A 21,577-nucleotide genomic window follows, 5' to 3' on the forward strand; every position below is an offset into this window, starting at 1 on the left:
TGCCTCTCCGTGGAACTACTGTCCCGTACTGAAAACATGATTACAGTACGGGACAGTTGTCCTGCAGAGAGGCAGGGACTCCTAGCGTCGTACATAACTATGATGCTAGGAGCCCGGCTCCCTGCACTGTGTTCGGTCCACTACTTGCGGCCGAAATACGTCCGTCAATTACGGACGTAATTGGTGTGTGTGCACATACCCTATGGCGGCAGATACGGACCATGACGTGTCAAGCCTGGAATAAGGGAAGTAACGGGCGCTGTGACTATTGGGGGGGAGGTGGGGGCTGTAGGGTATATGCTCCCCGAGTCACGTCCATACAGCAGAGTGGGGTGAGGGATGGAGGGAGGAGATACTCGGCAGGAACAAGATACAAGCAACAGCTCCACGACGCGCAGTTACCTCACAAGTCCGTCCTACGTTCCAGCGCTGACTGACACGCCACTCCGCCAATCAGAGAGCTTCCCGCCTCCCACGTCCGACGTCCTGTCCAGCGGCCCAGTCAGAACGCACCACGAGCGGCTCAGCCGGTGATATAAAGCGCATGCGCGGAGAGCGGCCCTCACAGCGCCACGTCCCGTACACCGGATCCGTCATGTTGCCCTCTGCAGTACTTTTAGTGCTCACCGCATTCCTGGTCCGGGCCGACATCCCCGAGGAAAATGATGTGTTGGTGCTAAGGAAGGACACGTTTGACAAGGCGTTGGAGAATGATTTCTTGATGGTGGAGTTCTGTGAGTGAGCTGGGACTGGGGAGGTGTGGAGAGCCGTATGCACTGGGTGGGATGTAGCGTGCTGCAGAGGCACAAGGGGTGACTTGGGTGCAATTTCCCCCTCCCCCGTCACTTACAACAGGATTGCACCCCAAATCCGGGCTCACCTGGGTGGGATACGGCAGGTCTACGTCCTGTCAGTGATGGACAGCGGCTTCAGCCAATCAAAGGGGTGCTTCAGCCAATCAGGCAGCGAGCTACGCAGTGGTGGGTGGAGCCTGAAGTTTGGTTGACGTGTACTTAGTAGTGGAGACATGTCATCCCTCGCTGGGAGTGTGACGTCTGGACTTTAGTCTGTAGCTGACACTTCATAGCTGCTGCTTCCATAGAAATCTGCCGTCCTATCACCGGGATCTCCTGTCCCGGCCCGACGTGACCCTCATAAGCTTTTCCATTAGCTTCTTCTGGGTTACCTGCCCCCCCCATTAGGCCCGGAGTTACATGGCACCTCCTATCCTGTGATTCCCTCCGTTGGTCAGATGATGCCAAGCTTATGAGATTTAAGGCCTGGTTCACACAGGCTTTTTGCAAATGTGTCACAGCTGTAATTGCCATGAAGCCCAGATCTGTGAGGAACCTGTGCCAGTCTGTGAAGTGAATCTTGTAGCTGGTAGTGCCACGCTCCTTGTGCATGATATAGAATGTGATCGTGTTGCTTGGCATGGGGTTTTTCTTGTGACGAGCTCACGTTACGAATACATAATTTATTGTCCATGATCTCGCGACTATTCCTGCTGTGTGGGACATAAGTATCGGGAAGGTTTATTTAGGTATTAAATCCCATCTGTACCAACTGTTTGTAGCTTAGGCACGAACATCATGGGGGGGGGGGGGGGCAATAATACAATAGCCAACTTACACTATCTCCATGTCATGGCTCCCGAGTATCACACTAAGGCTTTATTCAGACAAGTGTGGTGTGTGTGTGCGTGTGTAATCGACCGTTTTCTACGGCCGATTTGCACCCATGCGGGGCCCGTTTTCATGGATCCCTCATATACTGGAGTCTGTTGAGGGATCTGTGAAAACTGACAAATATAGGACATGTCCTATTGTTTTCATGGGCCCTTCACTCGGGCCCCTAAAACGTTATGTGAACAGCCCAATAGAAATATGGACGATTTACACGTGCGTCTGAATAAGCCCGAACACTAACACTCTGGTTTAAACCAAGCTGGCAAGTCAACCCAGGTTGGCAACCTTTGGAAATTTTCAGTTTAACACCGTAAAAAGTGATGGTCGCACAAAGCAATGGAGTCATCCCCCGTCGCTGCACATCGGCATCAATGCTTATAGGCATACTGCCAGGCTGCAATACACCGAAGCGGAGACCCATGGTGGTGCTGGTGCTGGCACCTGGTGAAGCTCCTTATCCAGTATACATGAGGCTGGGAATAATGTACCATGTAAGTTTTGGGGGGTTCAGCTCCAGTTTTATAATTGGATGCATGTTGGCATGACTTGGCAAGTGTCCCAGTGATTGTCTCCAGGACTTTACCGTCTCACTGAGCACATATCCTGTATGATATGAAGAGTTGGCTCTATTACTGTTTTTTTAGGATCACTATCGATGTGACAACCAACATGACATTACAGGATATAAAGGGCCGATGGCACCATAGGGACATCCTACAGATAGTACACTGTGTTTCCATCTCTTTATGCTAGAGACTCCATTCCTGAGGCTAGGATCCTGCTCATCTGGTCAAGTCAACACTTTATAGTGGGTAAAGTTTTCATTTAAAAATATTGTAGACTTTATGTAGTAAAACGACATGGGTGACTTGGATGAGGCTGTGGCAAGTCTTCCTGCCACACTCAAGAACATACCAAGTTACTGGTTAAATTGGCAGGAAGTGGCGAATCTGAACACTGCTGTGGTCCCAAACCTGTGACTCCAGCTATTGTTAAACTTTAAAACTCCCAGCATGCCCTGATGGTGCGCCACACACAGTGCCAGTATACTGGCACATGGAGTCCCTACAGTTCTGTAATATAAAGCCACTTGGATGTTAAATTCTGGGCCGCTGTCATCCACCTTCTAATCCTTTTTGTTTCTCGGATATTAGGAGCAAATTAGAAAACTATGAATTTGACCGGTTTTCTTTCACTTCCTGAATAATAAGACTCCTTGGATTATATGGCCACATGTGGGGCTAACTCGTCCAGCATTTGCTAGGTTGAATAGTTTAATGAAGGAAAGTAAATGGCGACACGTTGTTTAATACTGGGGGTCGTGTAGCTCTCGGCTCTCCCCGTTTCTGCCTATGGGTATCTGATGTGTTGCTGTGAACTCTGCAAACGGCTTATTTCTATGGCTTAAAATGTCCTGCTGTGAGATTAAAGGGATTGTCCAGACTGGGGGCTGTTTTTTATATATTGGATAGGTCAACAGTATATGATAGGTGGGGGTCAGACACCTGGACCCTGCACTGATCAGTGCACAAATGCTATAATATCAGTGACATATGGGGGGAACATAAGGGCCTCCTACACCACTATGGCAGTCCTATTACAGCTGTGTGCATGAGGCCTAAGTGAGGGTCTTCTCTGAATTCCAACCTTTATACTAGATTACCCATGTCCAGGAAGATGTCACGTGTAATCTGATGGGGCAGTATACTGGGTTCTCTGTGTGCCCGCTGGCATTAACACTTCATGGGCATCTTGTGTACCCTTGTTAAAAGTGCCAGTATCATGAGGTGTTCAAGAAAAGCGTATCTCTTTTGTTATAGGGTTGCCTCTGCTTAATGAGTATCTGTCACTAGTTTATTAATGCCCTATCTCCTAACAAATCTAATAGGCGCTGTGATACTGATAACTGCAGTGTATTTTATTTTTTTTCAAAAACTTTGTTTGCAAAGTTATGAGCGTTCTTCTAAATATGGGAATGTGGCTATACGTGCCAAATAAGAGGTGATTTACTTTTCACTCTGGGCAGTGTAATGTTTTCTATATGACACTGTCTGATCAGTGTACAGCTTCTCCCCCTTCCCAACTGTGTATTCAACTAGTGATATCTTCGCCTGTCACAGCTAGAACTGCAATCCTGTCATGTGGAAGATCAGAATCTCATCTCTCATATGACACCAGAACCGCTCATATGGCACTTGAGATATGTCTATTTGAAGTGATCCCCTTCCCTCCAGCCTCAGTCTCTCATACTGTGTGAAGCAGCTTCATGCTGATAGGACGGCGTCAGAGGCTGTGAGGTAGCTCCACCTCCGGAGAATCGCTGGTGTTGACGCCCACTTGTGTAGTATAGCCTCATTTGCATATTTAGAAAAAAGCTGAAAACTTAAAATCAAACTTTTTGGGACACAGTTTTCACTAGAATTATCAGTGTGACCGCGCCTATTAGATTAGCTAGGACTAGTGACTGATCCTCCAAGTGTAGATTTTCCATATTTTTTATTTATTTTTTTTTGGGTGGGGGGGACTGCATAAACAGCAATTCCCTAATGCAAATATTAGACTTATTCTACTATATGAGAAGGATTCTGGTCATGGGAATTAAAACTTGGTGAGCAGACTAGACTCTAAGGGTATGTTCACACTGCCTATTTCGGCCGTTTTTCAGACTGTAAAAGCCTGAAAAATCGGAAGCAGAACGCCTCCAAACATCTGCCCATTGATTGCAATGGGAAATATAGCGTTCTGTCTCCGATGGGCTGTTTTTTTTACGCGGCCGTTTTTCAAAACGGACGCGTAAAAAAAACTCACGAAGTGCAGGACACTTCTTGGGACGTTTTTGGAGCTGTTTTTTCATAGACTATTGAAAAAAAAACGCCACGGAAATCGCGAGTCTGAATCAGGAACTGTTTTCCCTTAAACAGCTCCGTATTTTGAGACTTTTTTTTTTTTTTTTTTTTTGATGGTCTCAAACACCGACGCGCGTTTCGCACCCTTCGTCACGAGACCATCAGTTTCACTTTGAGACCATCAATAGCCATCATGTCAGCCACAGGTAATTGATATGCAACTATGCTGAGCATTTATGTATGGTGGTCAATGCAGCCATTTTGATAGACTTTCACCCAGATAGTGGGGAGACTGATACGATTTGATCTGATATCAGCTTGGAGACTTTATATACTTCCCGCAATTGGTGTTAATATGTACTTGTTGTATACGATGTATCATTATAGCATATGGGACATGGTGGTGAATTGATTATCTTGGTCTCTGTTCGTTTTTAAGTGTTTTTAATTTGTATGTACTTGTATGGGTATCTTTGGGAGGGCATTCCAATTGTGGGATAATAAAATGTATGTTTTTGGACTAACATATGTCTGGAGGACTTTTTGTCTTGTGTATACATTAATATGAGGCGTATATAGGATTTCTCTATTGAGGCAATGCCTGCAGACCGAATACAGGTTAGGTGATGAATGTTAAATCTGTGGGGGTTTTACATCCCCACCCCTCTTTCATGAACTGGATTTGCGCTTGGGTGTCGGAGCTTCCTGCAGCATTAGGAGCTGTAATCTGTAAGTTTCCCTTTGAAGCCGTTTTAGGAACACTTTTTGTTAGAACGGTTTTTGGCTGCGCCGCTTCTGGTACACGTGAAGTAGAATATTTGGTTGTGGTGATAGATTCTGGTATCATCTTGTCTATCCTCTACCCTGATGTATTTTAGAGCAGTTAGGTTTGACTTTGGGCCCTGACCACTTAACCTGTTGCTTACATGCTAGTCCAGGCAACAGCAGGACTATTTGTAGTGTAGTGCGGTATGCCAGCTCCCTTAGGAATACACAAATACTTGTTGTACACAGCTGTCCTGACTTTTTTTTAGGACTAGGCATTAGAATAAAGCCATCTTCAGCAATGTCCGCTCTGTAATAAACGTAATGAGTGTTTAATGTCTGGTTCTCTGCCTTTCATGTTCTGCACTGTGGATAGTCCCTGAACTCACGGATCTGAGGTTAGTTGTGATCATTCGTGATTAACTCATTATTTTATATATTATTTCTGCTTTTCTTCACAGATGCTCCCTGGTGTGGACATTGCAAAGCTCTCGTTCCAGAATACGAGAAGGCTGCTAAGACACTAAAAGAGGAAGGTTCAAAAATCCGTTTGGCCAAGGTAGATGCCACTGAAGAGTCAGAGTTGGCACAACAGTTTGGCGTTCGAGGGTATCCAACTATTAAATTCTTTAAAAATGGAGACAAATCTTCACCTAAAGAGTATTCAGGTAAAGGCATGTGTGAATTGCTGTTCTGGTGGGGGGAGGGGTTTACTGGACTTCCCAGGAATTCTGTAGGGTAGTTACTTTTTGGGGGCTTTTTCTTGTATGTTTTTAATACTGGTCTTTCTCACAGCTGGCAGGGAGGCAGCAGACATTGTCAACTGGCTGAAGAAACGTACTGGTCCAGCCGCTACTACTCTTGCTGATGAAGCAGCTGTTGCTGCCTTGGTTGAGTCCAGTGAAGTGACGGTTATTGGTTTCTTTAAGGTAAGCTTAACTTTTCTAATCTTCCGCTCTAACAGGGAGTCTAGATCTAGACTGTGTGGGGACAATGAAGACACATTCAGCTAAACCAAACTGCAGCTCATAATAACTTGTTAGGGTATTTTCACAGTGTTTTCGGGCCGTAAACACCTGAAAAATCTGAAGCAGAACGCCTCCAAACATCTGTCCGTTGATTTCCCATTCTGTTCCGACTGGCTGTTTTTGTTTTTTTTACGCGGCCGTGTAAAAGAAAAACGGCTGTGATAAAGTGCAGGTCACTTCTTGGAACGTTTTTGGAGCCGTTTTTCATACTCTTGAAAAAAGCTCCAAAAAATGGCTGTAAAAAATGCAGTGAAAATCGCAATTGGCTTAAGTCTGAAAATCAGGCGCTGTTTTCCCTTTAAAACCGCTCCGTATTTTCAGACTTTTTTGACTCCGCTTGTGAACATACCCTAAGACTACTTTGTTAGAAGACTGCCTTTCAAATGGCTATACTTTCAGGCAGAACTATAAACTTGTATTTACTTTAGCCAAATTACAGACCACTAGTTAAAAGTAGAGATCATTTGACAGTCTTACACCCTAAGGCCAGGCTTACAGGTCTTGTATAGAGCCAATTATTCCCTATATTGAGAGAAAAACATTGTACTCTCCTGGGAGGAAGGTGTCCCATAGGAACGCATTGTGGTGATACTAGACAGAATGCCTGCCCAGGAGACTATAATATTTACTCTCCCAGGAGAATGGGGATAAGTATGATTTTGTTTTCCTCTGTTGATAAACTGACAAAATACAAAGCATATGCAATGGTATAGTGGACGTGCTCTTAAGACCCCCTCCTATGTTGTCAAATCATAGTATTGCATTAATATTAACGCCTGTTAGAGCTTAGTCTCACTCATCTGTTAATAACTTGCACATTGGGGATTTGAAAAATGGTTGATTTAAGTTTATTTTTATTCTCTGCACAGGACCCAGAGTCTGAACTAGCGAAGGTGTTCCTGCAGGCAGCCGAGGCTGTGGATGACGTTCCGTTTGGCCTCACTTCCAGCGATGCTGCATTCTCCAAGTATGAAGTTGAGAAGGACAATATCGTTCTCTTCAAGAAGGTGAGGACTTTATGTAATGTTCTGAAACTGATTCCAACAAACAGTTGTTGGAGACTAGACTAGTGCAATCCTAAAGAGGTCTGATAATCTGGAATACATCCATAGATTTTCTGAAGATCAGGTGTGCACAACTTTTGGTCGGAGAGCCACCTTGTCGGACTGTACGGCCCACATGGGCCACGATACGGCACTCCAGTGAGTCAAGGTGGCAACACATATGCACTGCTCTCTCCACTGTTTTGTTAGTTCCTTATATAAACTACAATGGGAAGTGCTGCGTTCACTTGTAGCCACCCGTCCACCTAATCTCTCCTCCTCTGGAGTGCCAAACTAATTTGGGGATCCCAGAGATGGCTAAGGGGTGCATGTAGCCCCTGGGGGCAGGCTGTGCACCCTTGCTGTAGATCCGACGTGCTGCTTTACTTTGTCTTAAAGAGCAACTATGCTTTCATGAAACTTTTGATATGTCAGAGACCTATCAAAAGTTTGGATCGGTGGGTGCTGAAACAAAGGTGCAGAAGCGCTCAGCTGAGCACTTGGCACCTTCAGCTGTGATCTCCCTGTCAGGCTGAAGATGCATCTCAAAGATGTTCTGTCAAATCACCGATCGCAGCCAAATGTGTAATGTGCTCAGCTGAATGTATCTGCAACTTGGTTTCAGCAACCGTGCAGGTCTCCGCACCTGGACCCCCACTGATCTAAACGTTTTGATGTGTCGCTTTTTCTCTAACTTTAATCTGTTAGTGAGCACCAATATGCCTTTTCACAGTGATCACTAACTGGTCTTAGACTAGGTTGCTGTGAAAAGAATGCAGCCTAGCCTAAGGACTGGATCACACGCCGTTTTTATGCAGTTTTTGGCTTAGTATTTGAGCCAAATTCAGAAGTTGACACCCAGGAGATGCATCCGTCTCTTCTTTATACCTTCCCTTCCTTTTTGGACCCACTACTGGTTTTGTTTAAATTCAAAGTTGACAATGTAGTAGGTATACGTTTCTTTTTATTCAAATATAAATATTCTGCCTGTGTAAACGTTTAAAATAAGTTTTAATTAGCAAAATTTATCATTAAAAATGTAGGGCATAGAGTGGCAAACAGATCCAGATACAGGCGTTGGCAAACAGATCCAGAGTGCACACGGAAGCTTGCAACGTACAGACATACAGATGGCACCTATACACAAGTGCCTGACATGTCCGATAACTCTATTGCATTATCTTGCCACGTGTGCTGACAAATATTCAAATTAATCTGATTGCCACAAGTATAACAGACACACTTCCCGACGCGTTTCTGAACCACATAGGGGAGCATCCTCAGGGGTATGAATTGTCTAGTTATTTCTATTAGTAAAATGCCGGTCAGCGTGTATTACGCTGTTCATTGAAATTTCGGCTCGCACAAGACAGCTGATATCAGTCCTAGTACGCGCCGGGGAAATACTGAAGTCTTATACACTCCAGACCCCACCTCCCAGGCCACGAGCAAACCGAGCCACGACAATAGGATCTTGCAACGTCAAAACCGACGCCCATCCAACCGGCCGGCTAACTAGTAACCACACAGCCAACGGGATCGATGCATCTCGCATCGTTAGTAACGGGGGAGCTACAGGTTCAAACCTGAGCCAAAAACTGCATTAAAACTCTGATCCTGGCCTAAGTCCTGTGCAGGTGCTTGGCGATCTGACAACCAGGCTCCTGCTTTACAGTAGCGATTGAAGTTTACTTAGATGGAGACCATTTAACCCCCTTAGCTGCCTTGGTCACTAATGGCCACGGAATCTAAGTGGTTTACCCAAGCATGCTTTGGCTATATGCCCATTGGGCCACGCCAGAGGCATGGCCTAATAATTGTTTGTCAGTTTACCAAAGAATTATTGCTATCTGTGTAAAACTAAGTATACCAAAAAATTATATCGGCAATCGAAAGTTTACAAAGTGAAGCCCCCCTAGTGGGACTGAAAAAAAAATAAATGAATGTCAAATAAAATTTTGTTAAAGGTGCACAGTAAGAAAAAAAGTTTAACCCCTTCCTGACATTTGACGTATCCATACGTCATAGCCGGGTAGGGGAAGTATGGAACGGGCTCCATATGATGTAACATACAGCCGACACTTCACAGTAACGAGCGGGGATTGAGCTTGAGCGCGATCCGGCTTGCTTAGCTGTTCAATAGCGACCGCGGCTTTTAAATCGTTAGAGGGGGGGGGCGACCACCTCCAGCAGATCATTGCACCCCCTGCAATGCAATTGTGGGGTGGCGATGGTTGCTATTGCTGCCTGGGGGCCTAATGAAGGCCCCCAGGTCCGCCATCTTTGTGCTCCTACTGAGGGTATATTCACACGGCAGCGTCCGTTACGGCTGAAATTACAGGGCTGTTTTCAGGAGAAAACCGCTCCGTAATGGCATATTGAGGCGCTTTTCGTTGCGTCCATTACGGACATAAATGGAGCTGTTTTTCCATGGAGTCAATGGAAAACTGCTCCATTTACGTCTGAAGAAGTGACAGGCACTTCTTTGACAGCGGGGCGTAAAAAAAATGACCGTCGGTGCAGAACATCGGAAGACCCATTCTAATGAATGGGCAGATGTTTGCCGATACTTTTGAGCCGCATTTTCGGATGTAATTCGGGGCTAAAACGCCCGAATTACGTCCGTAAATAGTGTGTGTGAACCCAGCCTAAGCCCTGCCTCTGGCCAGGCTTAATAGAAGCCTGTCAGACTATATACTGCAATACATTAGTATTGCAGTATATCGTGCAAGCGATCCAACGATCGCTGGTTACAGTCCCCTTGGGGGACTAATAAAAAATAAATAAAAGTAAACCTTTGTAAAATAAAGTTTTATGTAAAAAAATAAAGTTAACCCCCCCTTTCCCATTTTCCCCTTAGAGCATAGTAAAAAAATAAATAAAACTGAATTGGTATCGCCGCATCTGTATAAGTCAGATCTGTTACAATGTATCATTATTAACCCCCACAGTGTACACTGTAAAAAAAATATAAAATTGTAAACGCCAGAATCTCTATTTTTGGTCACCTCATCTGCCACAAAAAATGAAATAAAGTGATCGAAACATCGCATGCACCCCAAAATTGTATCATTAAAAACGACAGCTTATCCCGCAAAAAAAATAAGCCCTCATAGGACTATATAGAAAGAAAAATGAAAAAGTTATGGGTTTTGGAAGGTTCGGGAGGAAAAAACGAAAATTAAAAGGGAAGGGGTTAAAAAGTGGTATTATTTTGATGTGTGGTATTGCTGTTCTCACTCACCCATAGAATAAAGGGAACAGGATTATTATCATTGAAAAATACAACTCAGCCCTCGTAGAGCTGTCAACAAATATACAAATGCAACTGGAGAAAGAGAAAAATAATTGCTTGGTCACGAAGGCCTAAAAGAGGCTGGTCAGTAAGGGGTTAAGGCATCTTTACTAACCGTCATCTTTCTGTATGCTTAGTCATTCACTAAATGCCTCCATTTCTACAGAAAACTAAGTCTGTACATAGAACGTGTGACCTGTCAACAGCTCGGACTTGCTCCATACAGTTCCTTGTGATTCTGAGGCTTTGGACTGTTGACTTCTAGGAACTTACCCGGAAATGTGTGGAGCAGTGTAACTTTCCTATGAGCTCCGCCTGGCACATGTGCCACCTTCATCAGCATATTCAATCCAGCAGGAAGTTGCCTCATTTATTCAATTGGGCAATCCACTGGCTTCTGGTCTCGTTTGTCCTTGTCCTTTGTGTGACATGTTTTTGGGTGATGATTGGTTATATGCAGGTGTTTTTAAAACTGGCATAGTGACGTTTTCTGGTAGAATCTGTCTGTAAGAATGTAGGCATATTGAAGACCACCAATCTCGCAGGATGTCTGCATCACGTCGTGTCACTGGCTGAGATCTATAACCGGTTACTCTTCATTTTTACAGTTTGACGAAGGCCGAAACAACTATGAAGGCGAAGTGACAAAGGAACAAGTCTTAAACTTTATAAAATCCAACCAGCTGCCTCTGGTCATTGAGTTTACAGAACAGGTAAGTGAAGGGGCTGCACACAACCTAACTGGACCTGGGCCCATCACATTGTTGTTTTTTTCTACCAGATGGATGTTCTGCGTTTGGCTCATAATTCTGTTAGCCTTGTAGCCCTAGTATTTGCTTTCATGGCTTGCCTGTATCTAATAATTTCTCTTTTCTAGACCGCACCAAAGATCTTTGGTGGGGAGATTAAGACGCACATTCTGTTGTTCCTGCAAAAGAGTGAATCCGACTTCCAAGAGAAACTGGATAACTTTAAGAAAGCAGCCACAAGCTTCAAGGGAAAGGTAGGAATGGTCACACTGCAACCCAATGGGTGGAAAAGTAGACGCACACCCCGCATAAAGTAATGTTGTTCTAATTAAGAAATCGTAATGCTTGCTTCTTTATTTCCCAGATCCTCTTCATCTTCATTGATAGCGATCACACGGACAACCAACGTATCCTGGAGTTCTTTGGATTGAAAAAGGAAGAATGCCCAGCTGTTAGATTGATCACCTTGGAAGAGGAGATGACTAAATACAAGCCAGAGAGTGATGACCTTTCCGCAGAGAAGATCAAGGAGTTCTGTGACCGTTTCTTGGATGGCAAAGTCAAGGTCAGATCTATTGCTCTGCATCCATGCATAGTAGATCATTGTAATTTCTATTGGGTGGAGACTTTTTTTTTTATTTTTTTATTATTATGGGGGTAAGTGTCACTTTTGAGGCAACTATAATCTTCTTTCCATAGCCCCATCTTATGAGCCAGGATATTACTGATGACTGGGACAAGAACCCAGTGAAAGTGTTGGTTGGAAAGAACTTTGAAGAAGTGGCCTTTGATGAGCAGAAGAATGTGTTTATTGAATTCTGTAAGTATAGGCTAAAATTCAATATGGATTCCAAGGTTGAGTTTTTTTAAATGCCTAAACTATACCGACTGCTTTCCTGTTCAGATGCTCCCTGGTGTGGTCACTGCAAGCAGCTGGCACCAATCTGGGACCAATTGGGGGAGAAGTTCAAGGACCATGAGAACATAGTCATTGCAAAAATGGATTCCACAGTCAATGAAATTGAAGCTGTAAAGATCCACAGCTTCCCCACCCTGAAATACTTCCCAGCTGGGACTGATAAAAAGGTTGGTTATGACCCTACCCTATAAACTCCACTGGCGCTCAGTGGGTACGTACACCAGGATGGGTGGTTTGACTAATATGTTTTCACTAGGTGGTCGATTACAATGGCGAGAGAACATTAGAGGGATTTTCAAACTTCTTGACAAGTGGTGGGCAGGACGGAGCAGCTGATGAGGTGAGAAGGTCCCTACAGTCTAATGTGGTCACGTTCTACAATATATCCTGCATGTTCTTAATTCCACTTGTGCTGCTTGCAGGATCTTGAGGATCTGGATGAGGCAGATGAGCCAGAATTGGAGGATGATGAAGATGAACACAAGAAAGATGAATTATAAGGATGATCATGTTTATAACTGCAACAGCCAGAAGACACTAAGAGTGGAGGGGGGATAACTTCTAGGAATGTCTCACACTGTCCGAGCTCTGAAGGAAAATCCAGGGAAACTCACTTCATCCAAATCTGTACCTTGGGGGTTTTTGTTTTTCGGGGTAAAGGGAGCTTTGACCTTGTGTTTTATGGTCAGCAGAGGTTTGTGGTTTATTTTTTTTAACACTTCCTGTAACTTGACACTTGTTGCTTCCTGTCTTGTCCAGTCTTTATAATTTTTTTATTATATAATTGTGAATGTCATTCTGTACATGCAATGAATGCAAATCTGCATGGCTGCTGACCTGAAAAAAAAAAAAGGCTGTGCTTCCCCCATCTCAGCCACTCTTAGATTAAGTAAGTGGGGCTCCATAACAAGAGCTGTATATGCAGTAATGTCTCCACTTCCAGCACCTTTTCATGCTGCCCTTCAACGGTTTGGATGTCTGTGGCAGCTTTCAGTATTTGATGCAGTGTCCGGCCCTCCCTGGTAAAAAGCTCCCAATGGATGCAGCCCCCTTCACCGGTACAATAATACATTAATGCCATTTTGTGTTTTGTCCTGTCTTACGGGACCCCAGCCTCTTGAGATTGCAACGTATGACACTTTTTATTTTATTTTTTTGTTTGTCACTAGAGGTTTGAAATGACTGATTCTGAAAGCATTCCACCATATTTAAGTTGGGGTGTGTTGGCCAAATAAAATAAATTTTAATAAAATGGCTCAGGTTTTCTTTCTGCCACGGTCTGATTTCTGTGGCAAATCAGGTTATTTGTCAGACCAAAAGCTGGTGCCTTCTCATCAAAACAGAAAAACTATCTGTTGCTATGAGTAAAAATTTTAATGAAGATTTAACTTTTCCACAGTAGTTTAAGAAAATAAAGCGGTGTTCACATTGGCAATAATAGCCATTTTTGGGCTTTGGAAAAGATCCAAATGTGATTGGCAAAGTTCAATGGACAGAACTAATACTAACTTCAACACCCTCCCAAATTGGAGTTAGGTCCCTTAATAGAATAAGTCTATCATACCTCAGGTGTTCTAGCTATGGAAGTTTATTACAGCTGGATGCCTTGTAGCTCTAATGAACTTGGGTCACCAGAGGGTTCTATGGCAAACTTTATAACTCAGTCCCTGGATTCTAAATATGATTTATCCCGGATACCATCTACAGTTCCTGTCCCCCCTCCAAGCAGCTTTATTCTCACATCCAAAGCCCAGTGCCCTGGAAGAAGAGCTTCAGGTACTTCTAAACAAAACCAGTAATTTTTCTAGTGTCAGGATTAACTGGGTCAGAGTTTTTATTACCATGTTTTCCTCCTAAAGAAACCCAATGAGATATTCTGGCTAATTATAATCTAAATTGCTTCATAAGATAAAAAATTATTCTAAATTGGGACCTTTGCATCTACAGTGAACTTTCTGAGGGAATATTGCTTTAGGGTTAATAGTTCATTAGGATGCTTACTTTCCCATTCACCCCTAAGATCAAAAAGCGCCAAGTGTGTCAGACTGTTGTGGGCATAATGCATGTTCAATTTTCTGTCCTCACATTTGGGCTCTGCTGTGCCAAGAATTGTAGTTAATGGTTTCTTGTCCGTTGAATCCAGGCCGTCCTCTTCTAATCAGGTACTGCGAAGATCCTGGATTTTCTAAGATGGGTCTCAGAAAGGGCTTTAGAACCAATACACTTTACGCAGCGTATGGATGAGATTTGTTAAATTGCGCCCTCTTTGCATATTTTCCACCCGGAGAAAATGCTGCAATTCGACGTGTGGACAAGCCCTTTTGGTGCAAGTTTCAACTGTCCGTCCCTTCTGGGATCAAAAGCTAATGGAACAGCCTTGTATCCACAGGTGTATTGAATCTTCCCTGAATTCTGCCCCGGTTCCATTTGTACTACCTTGGGTCCTGCACATGGTTCTCTCTGCCTTACGGAAGTCATCCATTGGAGGAAGCATCTTTATCTGACTGTACTAGATAATAGAATTTGTTAAAATTACACCCACCATGTCCCCCAAAAGCTGTATCCACATTTCACTGCCAATAGATTTTGATTCCCTTGTTTTGGCTGAACATAATGGGGTTTTTACCATCAGGGACATTCATGACATATCCACAGGATATATTGTAAATGTCAGATAGCTGTGGGTCCTATCTCTAGTATGGGGCCCCCTAACTCCCATTCTACCTTTTTCTGCTGCTGCCTGACCACGTCCTGATTATATGGTCAGGAGTATGAAAACAGCTGAGCTCCGCTGTTTCTGTAAGTCCCATAGAGCTGAATGGTAGTCACGGAAACAGCGGAGCTCTCATGCTACGCTGCTTCCATAACAGGTATTCACTACTATGGGAGTTACAAAAACAGCTCAGCGAGCTCTGCTGTTTTCATACTCCTGACCATATAGTCAGGAAGTGGTCAGGCGGCAGCTGCAGCAGAAAAAGGTAGAATGGGGTTTAGGGGGCCCCAATCTACCTGAAATTTATGACATGTCCTGCGGATGTGTCAAAGGGTTTTTTCCTGTCAGGGACATTTAAGTCCCAGAAGTGAAGAGACGGTCTTTCTCTGAATGTAAAAAGATGTGTTGTCCTGTACTTGCAGAAAGCAGAATCATTCAGGAAGCACCATCAACTTCTATGCCAAGGCCTGAATGTCAGACTATGCCAGTAAGATCACCATCTCCAGAACGATCAGGTTGACTATTATGAAGTGTTACTAGGACATAGACAAGCCCCCTCCATCTCTAATCAAATTTTACTCCGCTAGGGCAGTTTCTACCTTCTGGGCTAGTCCAGACCAAATACAATCTTCAAACTTTACAGGCTGGATGTCCTCTGCATTCAAATGACATGGTGTCAAAGTGTTGTCTGTAGCAGTCCCTCCTGGGCTAGGATATCCTATATTAGTCCTGGTAGTGCTGTTGTGGAGGGGGTAGGGGAGTCCTATTGAATTACTGGAGAAGGTAAGGGGAGAAGGCTGTTTAAAGGGGTTGGCCGGGGGCACGGGACTGTATTCCATGCTGATAAACCATCCACAGGATAAGTCATCAGTATATGATCAGTGGGGTTCCGACACCCAGACCCCTCCCCAATCAACTGCCCTGGCTGCCTCCGGGTATGGGATGTTATGCACTGCATGCAGTGTTCGGTGCTGGAAGCAGATGGCTCCGCGCACTGCATAGCGGCTGGGCTGCAGAACGCCAACTCTTCCCTGGAGCCATCTGCTTCTGGCACGGAAATCCGGTGCAGCTGACCGATGCAGGGACCGGCTGTGGATAGGTCATCAGTAAGAAAAACAGTTCTGTGCCTGGACAACTCCTTTAACACTGGCCCTAAGAAAGCAAGAAAACCTTCCTGGTAGCGCTGTTGGCACTGTCCCGTACTGTAATCATCTTTTCAGTACAGGACAGTAGTTCCACGGAGAGGCAGGGACTCCTAGCATCGTACATAATTATGATGCTAGAAGCCCGGCTCCCTGCACTGTGTTCGGTCCGGGACTTGCGGCCGAAATACGTTCCGTCCATTACAGACGTAACATGCTCGTGTGAACCCAGCCTCACAGCAAGTTCTCTGATTCTATTACTACTCCTAGATTTGGCTGATTTCTTTGAAGTTAAAGAGATTCTGGATTTCAAGAAGGTTGGAGGGAGGACATTTTATCTTCTGGACAGGAAAGGTTTTGGTCCTGAGGAGAGAGCCTGGGAACCTAAAGAGAACATTGATGCTACCGCTCTCATCTAAAAATTCCTCTTATGCTCTGGACTGAAGAAGAGGGGGGCGTACAGTAGCACCGACTACTCTATTGCTTCCGGCAAAACAACGGGTCTGGTGCACAACAGAGACAAACGGAAACCACGGGCACCGGATCCGTCACCATTGAAATCAATGGTAATGGAAACGGAAACCTCTGGTTTCCATTTGTGTGAGTTTGTGTCTGTGCAGGGTCTCGTTCTGACGGAAAGCTTCGACGGAACGTCAGAACGGGACCCCAACGCAGATGTGAACGAGGCCTAAAAGACAAAATGTAGGTTTACTTTCACAAATTTTTATTAAAGATTTCACAGTGTTCACATCAAGGGAAAAAAGTATCAAATAATAAACATGTGAGGAGCGAAGCATACACATCTGAATACACATCTGCTTATGTTACAATATTAATACACTCTAAGGCCTTATTCACACGGACATGTCCGTTTTGCGAGCGCAAAAAACGCTGCGTTTTGCGCATGCAAAAGGTCCGTGTGTCATCACCATATGGTGCGTGGCTGCGTGATTTTCGCGCAGCCGGCATCATGATGACACTCTGGTTTTATGTTTACAAACAGAAAAGCATGTGGTGCTTTTCTGTTTTCATTCATTGATTTTACTACTGTTGCGCGCATCACGCGCGGCACCCGGACATGCTTCTGTGTGTGCGATTTGCACGCACCCAATGACTTCAATGGGTGCATGCTGCGCGAAACACGGGCAAATATAGGACATGTCATGAGTTGCACGCAGCGGACATACGCTGCGTAAAATTCACTGATAGTCTGAACGGCCCCATTCATTAACATAGGTCCGTGCGACGCGCGTGAAAATCACGCGTATAACACGTTCGTGTGAATAAGGCCTAACACTAAGAAAGAACAATCTAGATAATTGTTATAACAAGCTCAAGAAAAAAAAACAACCATCTTTATATAGTTGATGTAACGGCCGCGGTCGCGGACCGTCGCCGCTCCTTACCTCTCGATGGCCGCGACCGCAGACCTCTATCTTCTTGCCGGTGTCTCCCTCCCAAGAGACGCCAGCACACGTAGCTGCACCACTCTGTGGTTTCCACTAGGGTGTGCACGCTCGTCCCTGGTCAACGCTCACATGCATTAAATTATCCCATTATCCCCAGATCACCCTGGGCTCTGCCCTTTCACTCCTAGCCTGAGCGTTGTTGTTGTATTCCCATGTTAGTCTTAGCAAATGGTCCCTTAGTTGTATCCTGTTCCCATGTGCTGTGTTTGTCCCTGTGTCTTATCTAGTGTTGGAGTCGTGTTGTGTCATCTGACAATCTGGAATAATCTGCCACTCTGGATTAATCTGCCACGTCATCCTCCATCCGCGCCAAAGCTTCTGCTACTGTCTGGACTCTTACAGGTACTCCTGTGCTAAAGACTTTAAATACGCTGTTTTTAACCAGCTGCCACCCCGCCATGACGAAGCGGCCTAGTGGGTCCACATACCTCAAGATCGTGACAGTTGACAAGGTTGAAAAAATACACAGGTCCATCAAGTCCAACCTATAATCCTCTCGTGTTGATCCAGAAGAAGGAAAAAAGCCCCTATGAGTTTGATGCCAATTGCCTCATTAGGGGAAAATTTCCTCCCCGACTCCAAATATGGCAATCAGAATAAATCCCTGGATCAACATCTCATCTCCAGAATCTAGTATGCATAACTCGTAATGTTCTATTTTTCAAGAGATTCATCAAGGACCTTCTTGAACTTGTTTCAAAGACTCAACCATCACAACATCCTGTGGCAGAGAGTCCCATAGTCTCACTGTTATATACCCAGGAGTAGGCATTAACACACACAATAGGGAAAAAGACAAGACAGACAAGGGGAAGAAGGACAGGGAAATATACTCAAAACCATACTATTCAAAAGGGACAACTTATTGATTGTAAGATGAACCTTCCAGACGCGACACTCACAGTTTCCAAACTGAATCACATTTAGTTTGGGAGTCAGTCAGGTAACTTGTTCATCTGTCATTCACCAATATCTATCCTAAATTATTCTTATCTAAGAGCCCTTTTACACAGGCCAATCATTGGGCAAACCAGCGTTTACAGAACGCTCGTTCCCGATCATTGTCCTGTGTGTAAACAGGGAGACGTGCTGCCAACATGATAGAAATGTATGGGGACAAGCGATCTTAGTAACGTGCGCTCATCCCCATACATTGGGAAAGGACCAAACAAGCTCCGATCAATCTAGTTCATCGGCGCTCGTTTTCACGGCCAAAATGGGCCGGTGTAAGAGGACCCTAATTCAAAGGGCACTGAAGAGGTTTTCCAGCTCCCGGCTATGGCCATTTTATCTGTCAAAACAAAAAGTTAATCAATTTCCTAGTGTTCTTAGGTATAACCGGTATGGAGGCATTTAATAAAGCTTGTTCAGGATTTTCTACCAAGGTGGAATATGCAGATCCAAAATCTATGAATGTTTGGGCATTCCAACCAGATGTGATACTTTGTCCCTCTATTACTACACTTCCAAAAACACATTAGGGAGGATGTCGGGAACATATGGGATAATCTGGTGGGAACAAGGTACCACCTGAGTAAGATCTTCAAGCCGGCCTCAACCATTAACGTATTAATGGATATTTTTGTTGTACTTAAGACTTTTTCCGCCCAGTCTGAAACATACAAAGTTCTAGCTGTGTATGCCTCCCATTTACACATATCAAGTAACTTGCCTGAGAATAGGGAGAATGGTATATAAGGAAGATATTACACCTCTACCGCTAACATATCCGAAGCACATGGATGAACGGTCATGTTTGAGTGTCCGTTAATTTATGAATAGTGCGAAAAATGTAGCGAGATTTAACACAATGACTAATTCTCAGGAGCTCCTCCAGGCAAATTGTGAGAGATACAGGGTTCCAGAATACCAGAGCCGCTGGTTATGAGCACTTAGGATACTTAGAGCGAAACCTATCCCATGAGGAAAGAGAATGGAAAAGGGCAGGGCATAAGATGGTTGGCCTTTTCTTAGGAGCAGACAAAGGAAGGAGAATTAGGGCATGCACTAACTTCTGTCAACCACTATGGAACGTGAATTCTCGAGTGGACCTGCAAAAGCTGGACCAATCTGGCTGCATTATAATATTTTATAACTTGTGACTTTCCCAAGCCTCCCTTTGAGCCCCTCACAAAACGGGTCAGGTTCCTTTGCTTCTGCTTCATAGTGGCAAGGGAGACATGGACAGGTAGAGTATGGAAAGCATAAATGAATCAAGGTAAACTATTTTAACATATGCGGTTCTCCCCAACCATGAAACCGAAAGACTAAACCACCTATGCAGGTCCCCCGGGGTGGTTTTCCGTAAATTAGCGCTATAAAAAGGAGGACATAGAGTGAGTTAATACTATTCCCAAATAAGATAACTTTTCAAAATTAATTTTCAGCAGTTTATCTGTAGCTTTAGGTAAATTGATGTTTTTTGAAGCCCGAAATGTCTGTTCATTTCTGTATTAAATGGAATAGGCTAGGGAGGGTATTCAGGGGAGAAGATATCATCAATAGGTTATCAGCAAATAAAGCACAAAATGTATCCCCTTTAGAGCCTATTGTGACGCCTTTAACATCAACTCAACGTCTAATGAAAGAATCCAGCGGTTCCATATGAGAATGAGGGTCCAAAAAAAAGTAGCATTCCCTTGCCATGGAAATTCTGAGCATCCCCTCCCGATTGAATTAAGGAAATAACATCAATCACTCTGCGTGTCTGGTCAGCCGCTTGTCTTTCTTGTACAAAGACAACCGTATGGATATAGGTCGCTGAAAAAAAAAGTTGGTACTTGTAGCCAAGATTTTAGTTAGTAATTATGTTCATCAGAAACATCAGATCTTTGTTAGGTTTTGGCAAAACTTTTAGAATATGGTCATGTGAAGATTTCATTTATCCAAGATATGGTAAAGGGTAATATTAGAGTCACCACTTATGAGTAAAGAGCGGTAGCCATGAGGAAAAAGAATCCTAAAAAAACAGACTTGAGGAGAGTTAGGCGCATAATAACATATAAAGATTATTCCAGTCTGCAATCATACCGGTGACCAAGATATATTATCTATCTGGATCTATTATCGTGGCATGGTGGAACCAAGATATATTATCTATCTGGATCTATTATCGTGGTATGGTGGAACCAAGATATATTATCTATCTGGATCTATTATCGTGGTATGGTGGAACCAAGATATATTATCTATCTGGATCTATTATCGTGGCATGGTGGAACCAAGATATATTATCTATCTGTATCTATTATCGTGGCATGGTGGAACCAAGATATATTATCTATCTGGATCTATTATCGTGGCATGGTGGAACCAAGATATATTATCTATCTGGATCTATTATCGTGGCATGGTGGAACCAAGATATATTATCTATCTGGATCTATTATCGTGGCATGGTGGAACCAAGATATATTATCTATCTGGATCTATTATCGTGGCATGGTGGAACCAAGATATATTATCTATCTGGATCTATTATCGTGGCATGGTGGAACCAAGATATATTATCTATCTGGATCTATTATCGTGGCATGGTGGAACCAAGATATATTATCTATCTGGATCTATTATAGTGGCATGGTGGAACCAAGATATATTATCTATCTGGATCTATTATCGTGGCATGGTGGAACCAAGATATATTATCTATCTGGATCTATTATCGTGGTATGGTGGAACCAAGATATATTATCTATCTGGATCTATTATCGTGGCATGGTGGAACCAAGATATATTATCTATCTGGATCTATTATCGTGGCATGGTGGAACCAAGATATATTATCTATCTGTATCTATTATCGTGGCATGGTGGAACCAAGATATATTATCTATCTGGATCTATTATCGTGGCATGGTGGAACCAAGATATATTATCTATCTGGATCTATTATCGTGGCATGGTGGAACCAAGATATA

The 21,577-nt window shown here is 43.8% G+C and overlaps 1 protein-coding gene across 1 annotated transcript; it reads left to right on the forward strand.

Moving 5' to 3' along the window:
* Positions 1-520: 520 nt before the first annotated feature.
* P4HB (prolyl 4-hydroxylase subunit beta) lies at positions 521-13,585 on the forward strand. Its single transcript, XM_075846253.1, has 11 exons — positions 521-734; positions 5,761-5,967; positions 6,095-6,228; positions 7,197-7,334; positions 11,274-11,378; positions 11,543-11,668; positions 11,779-11,979; positions 12,114-12,234; positions 12,319-12,500; positions 12,590-12,673; positions 12,756-13,585. The coding sequence occupies exons 1-11, from the start codon at positions 545-547 to the stop codon at positions 12,831-12,833; spliced, it is 1,566 nt and encodes a 521-aa protein (XP_075702368.1). The 5' UTR covers positions 521-544; the 3' UTR covers positions 12,834-13,585.
* The last annotated feature ends 7,992 nt before the right edge of the window (positions 13,586-21,577 follow it).

The sequence above is a fragment of the Rhinoderma darwinii genome, chromosome 13 (genome assembly GCF_050947455.1).
Source record: "Rhinoderma darwinii isolate aRhiDar2 chromosome 13, aRhiDar2.hap1, whole genome shotgun sequence".
Lineage (NCBI taxonomy): Eukaryota > Metazoa > Chordata > Amphibia > Anura > Rhinodermatidae > Rhinoderma > Rhinoderma darwinii.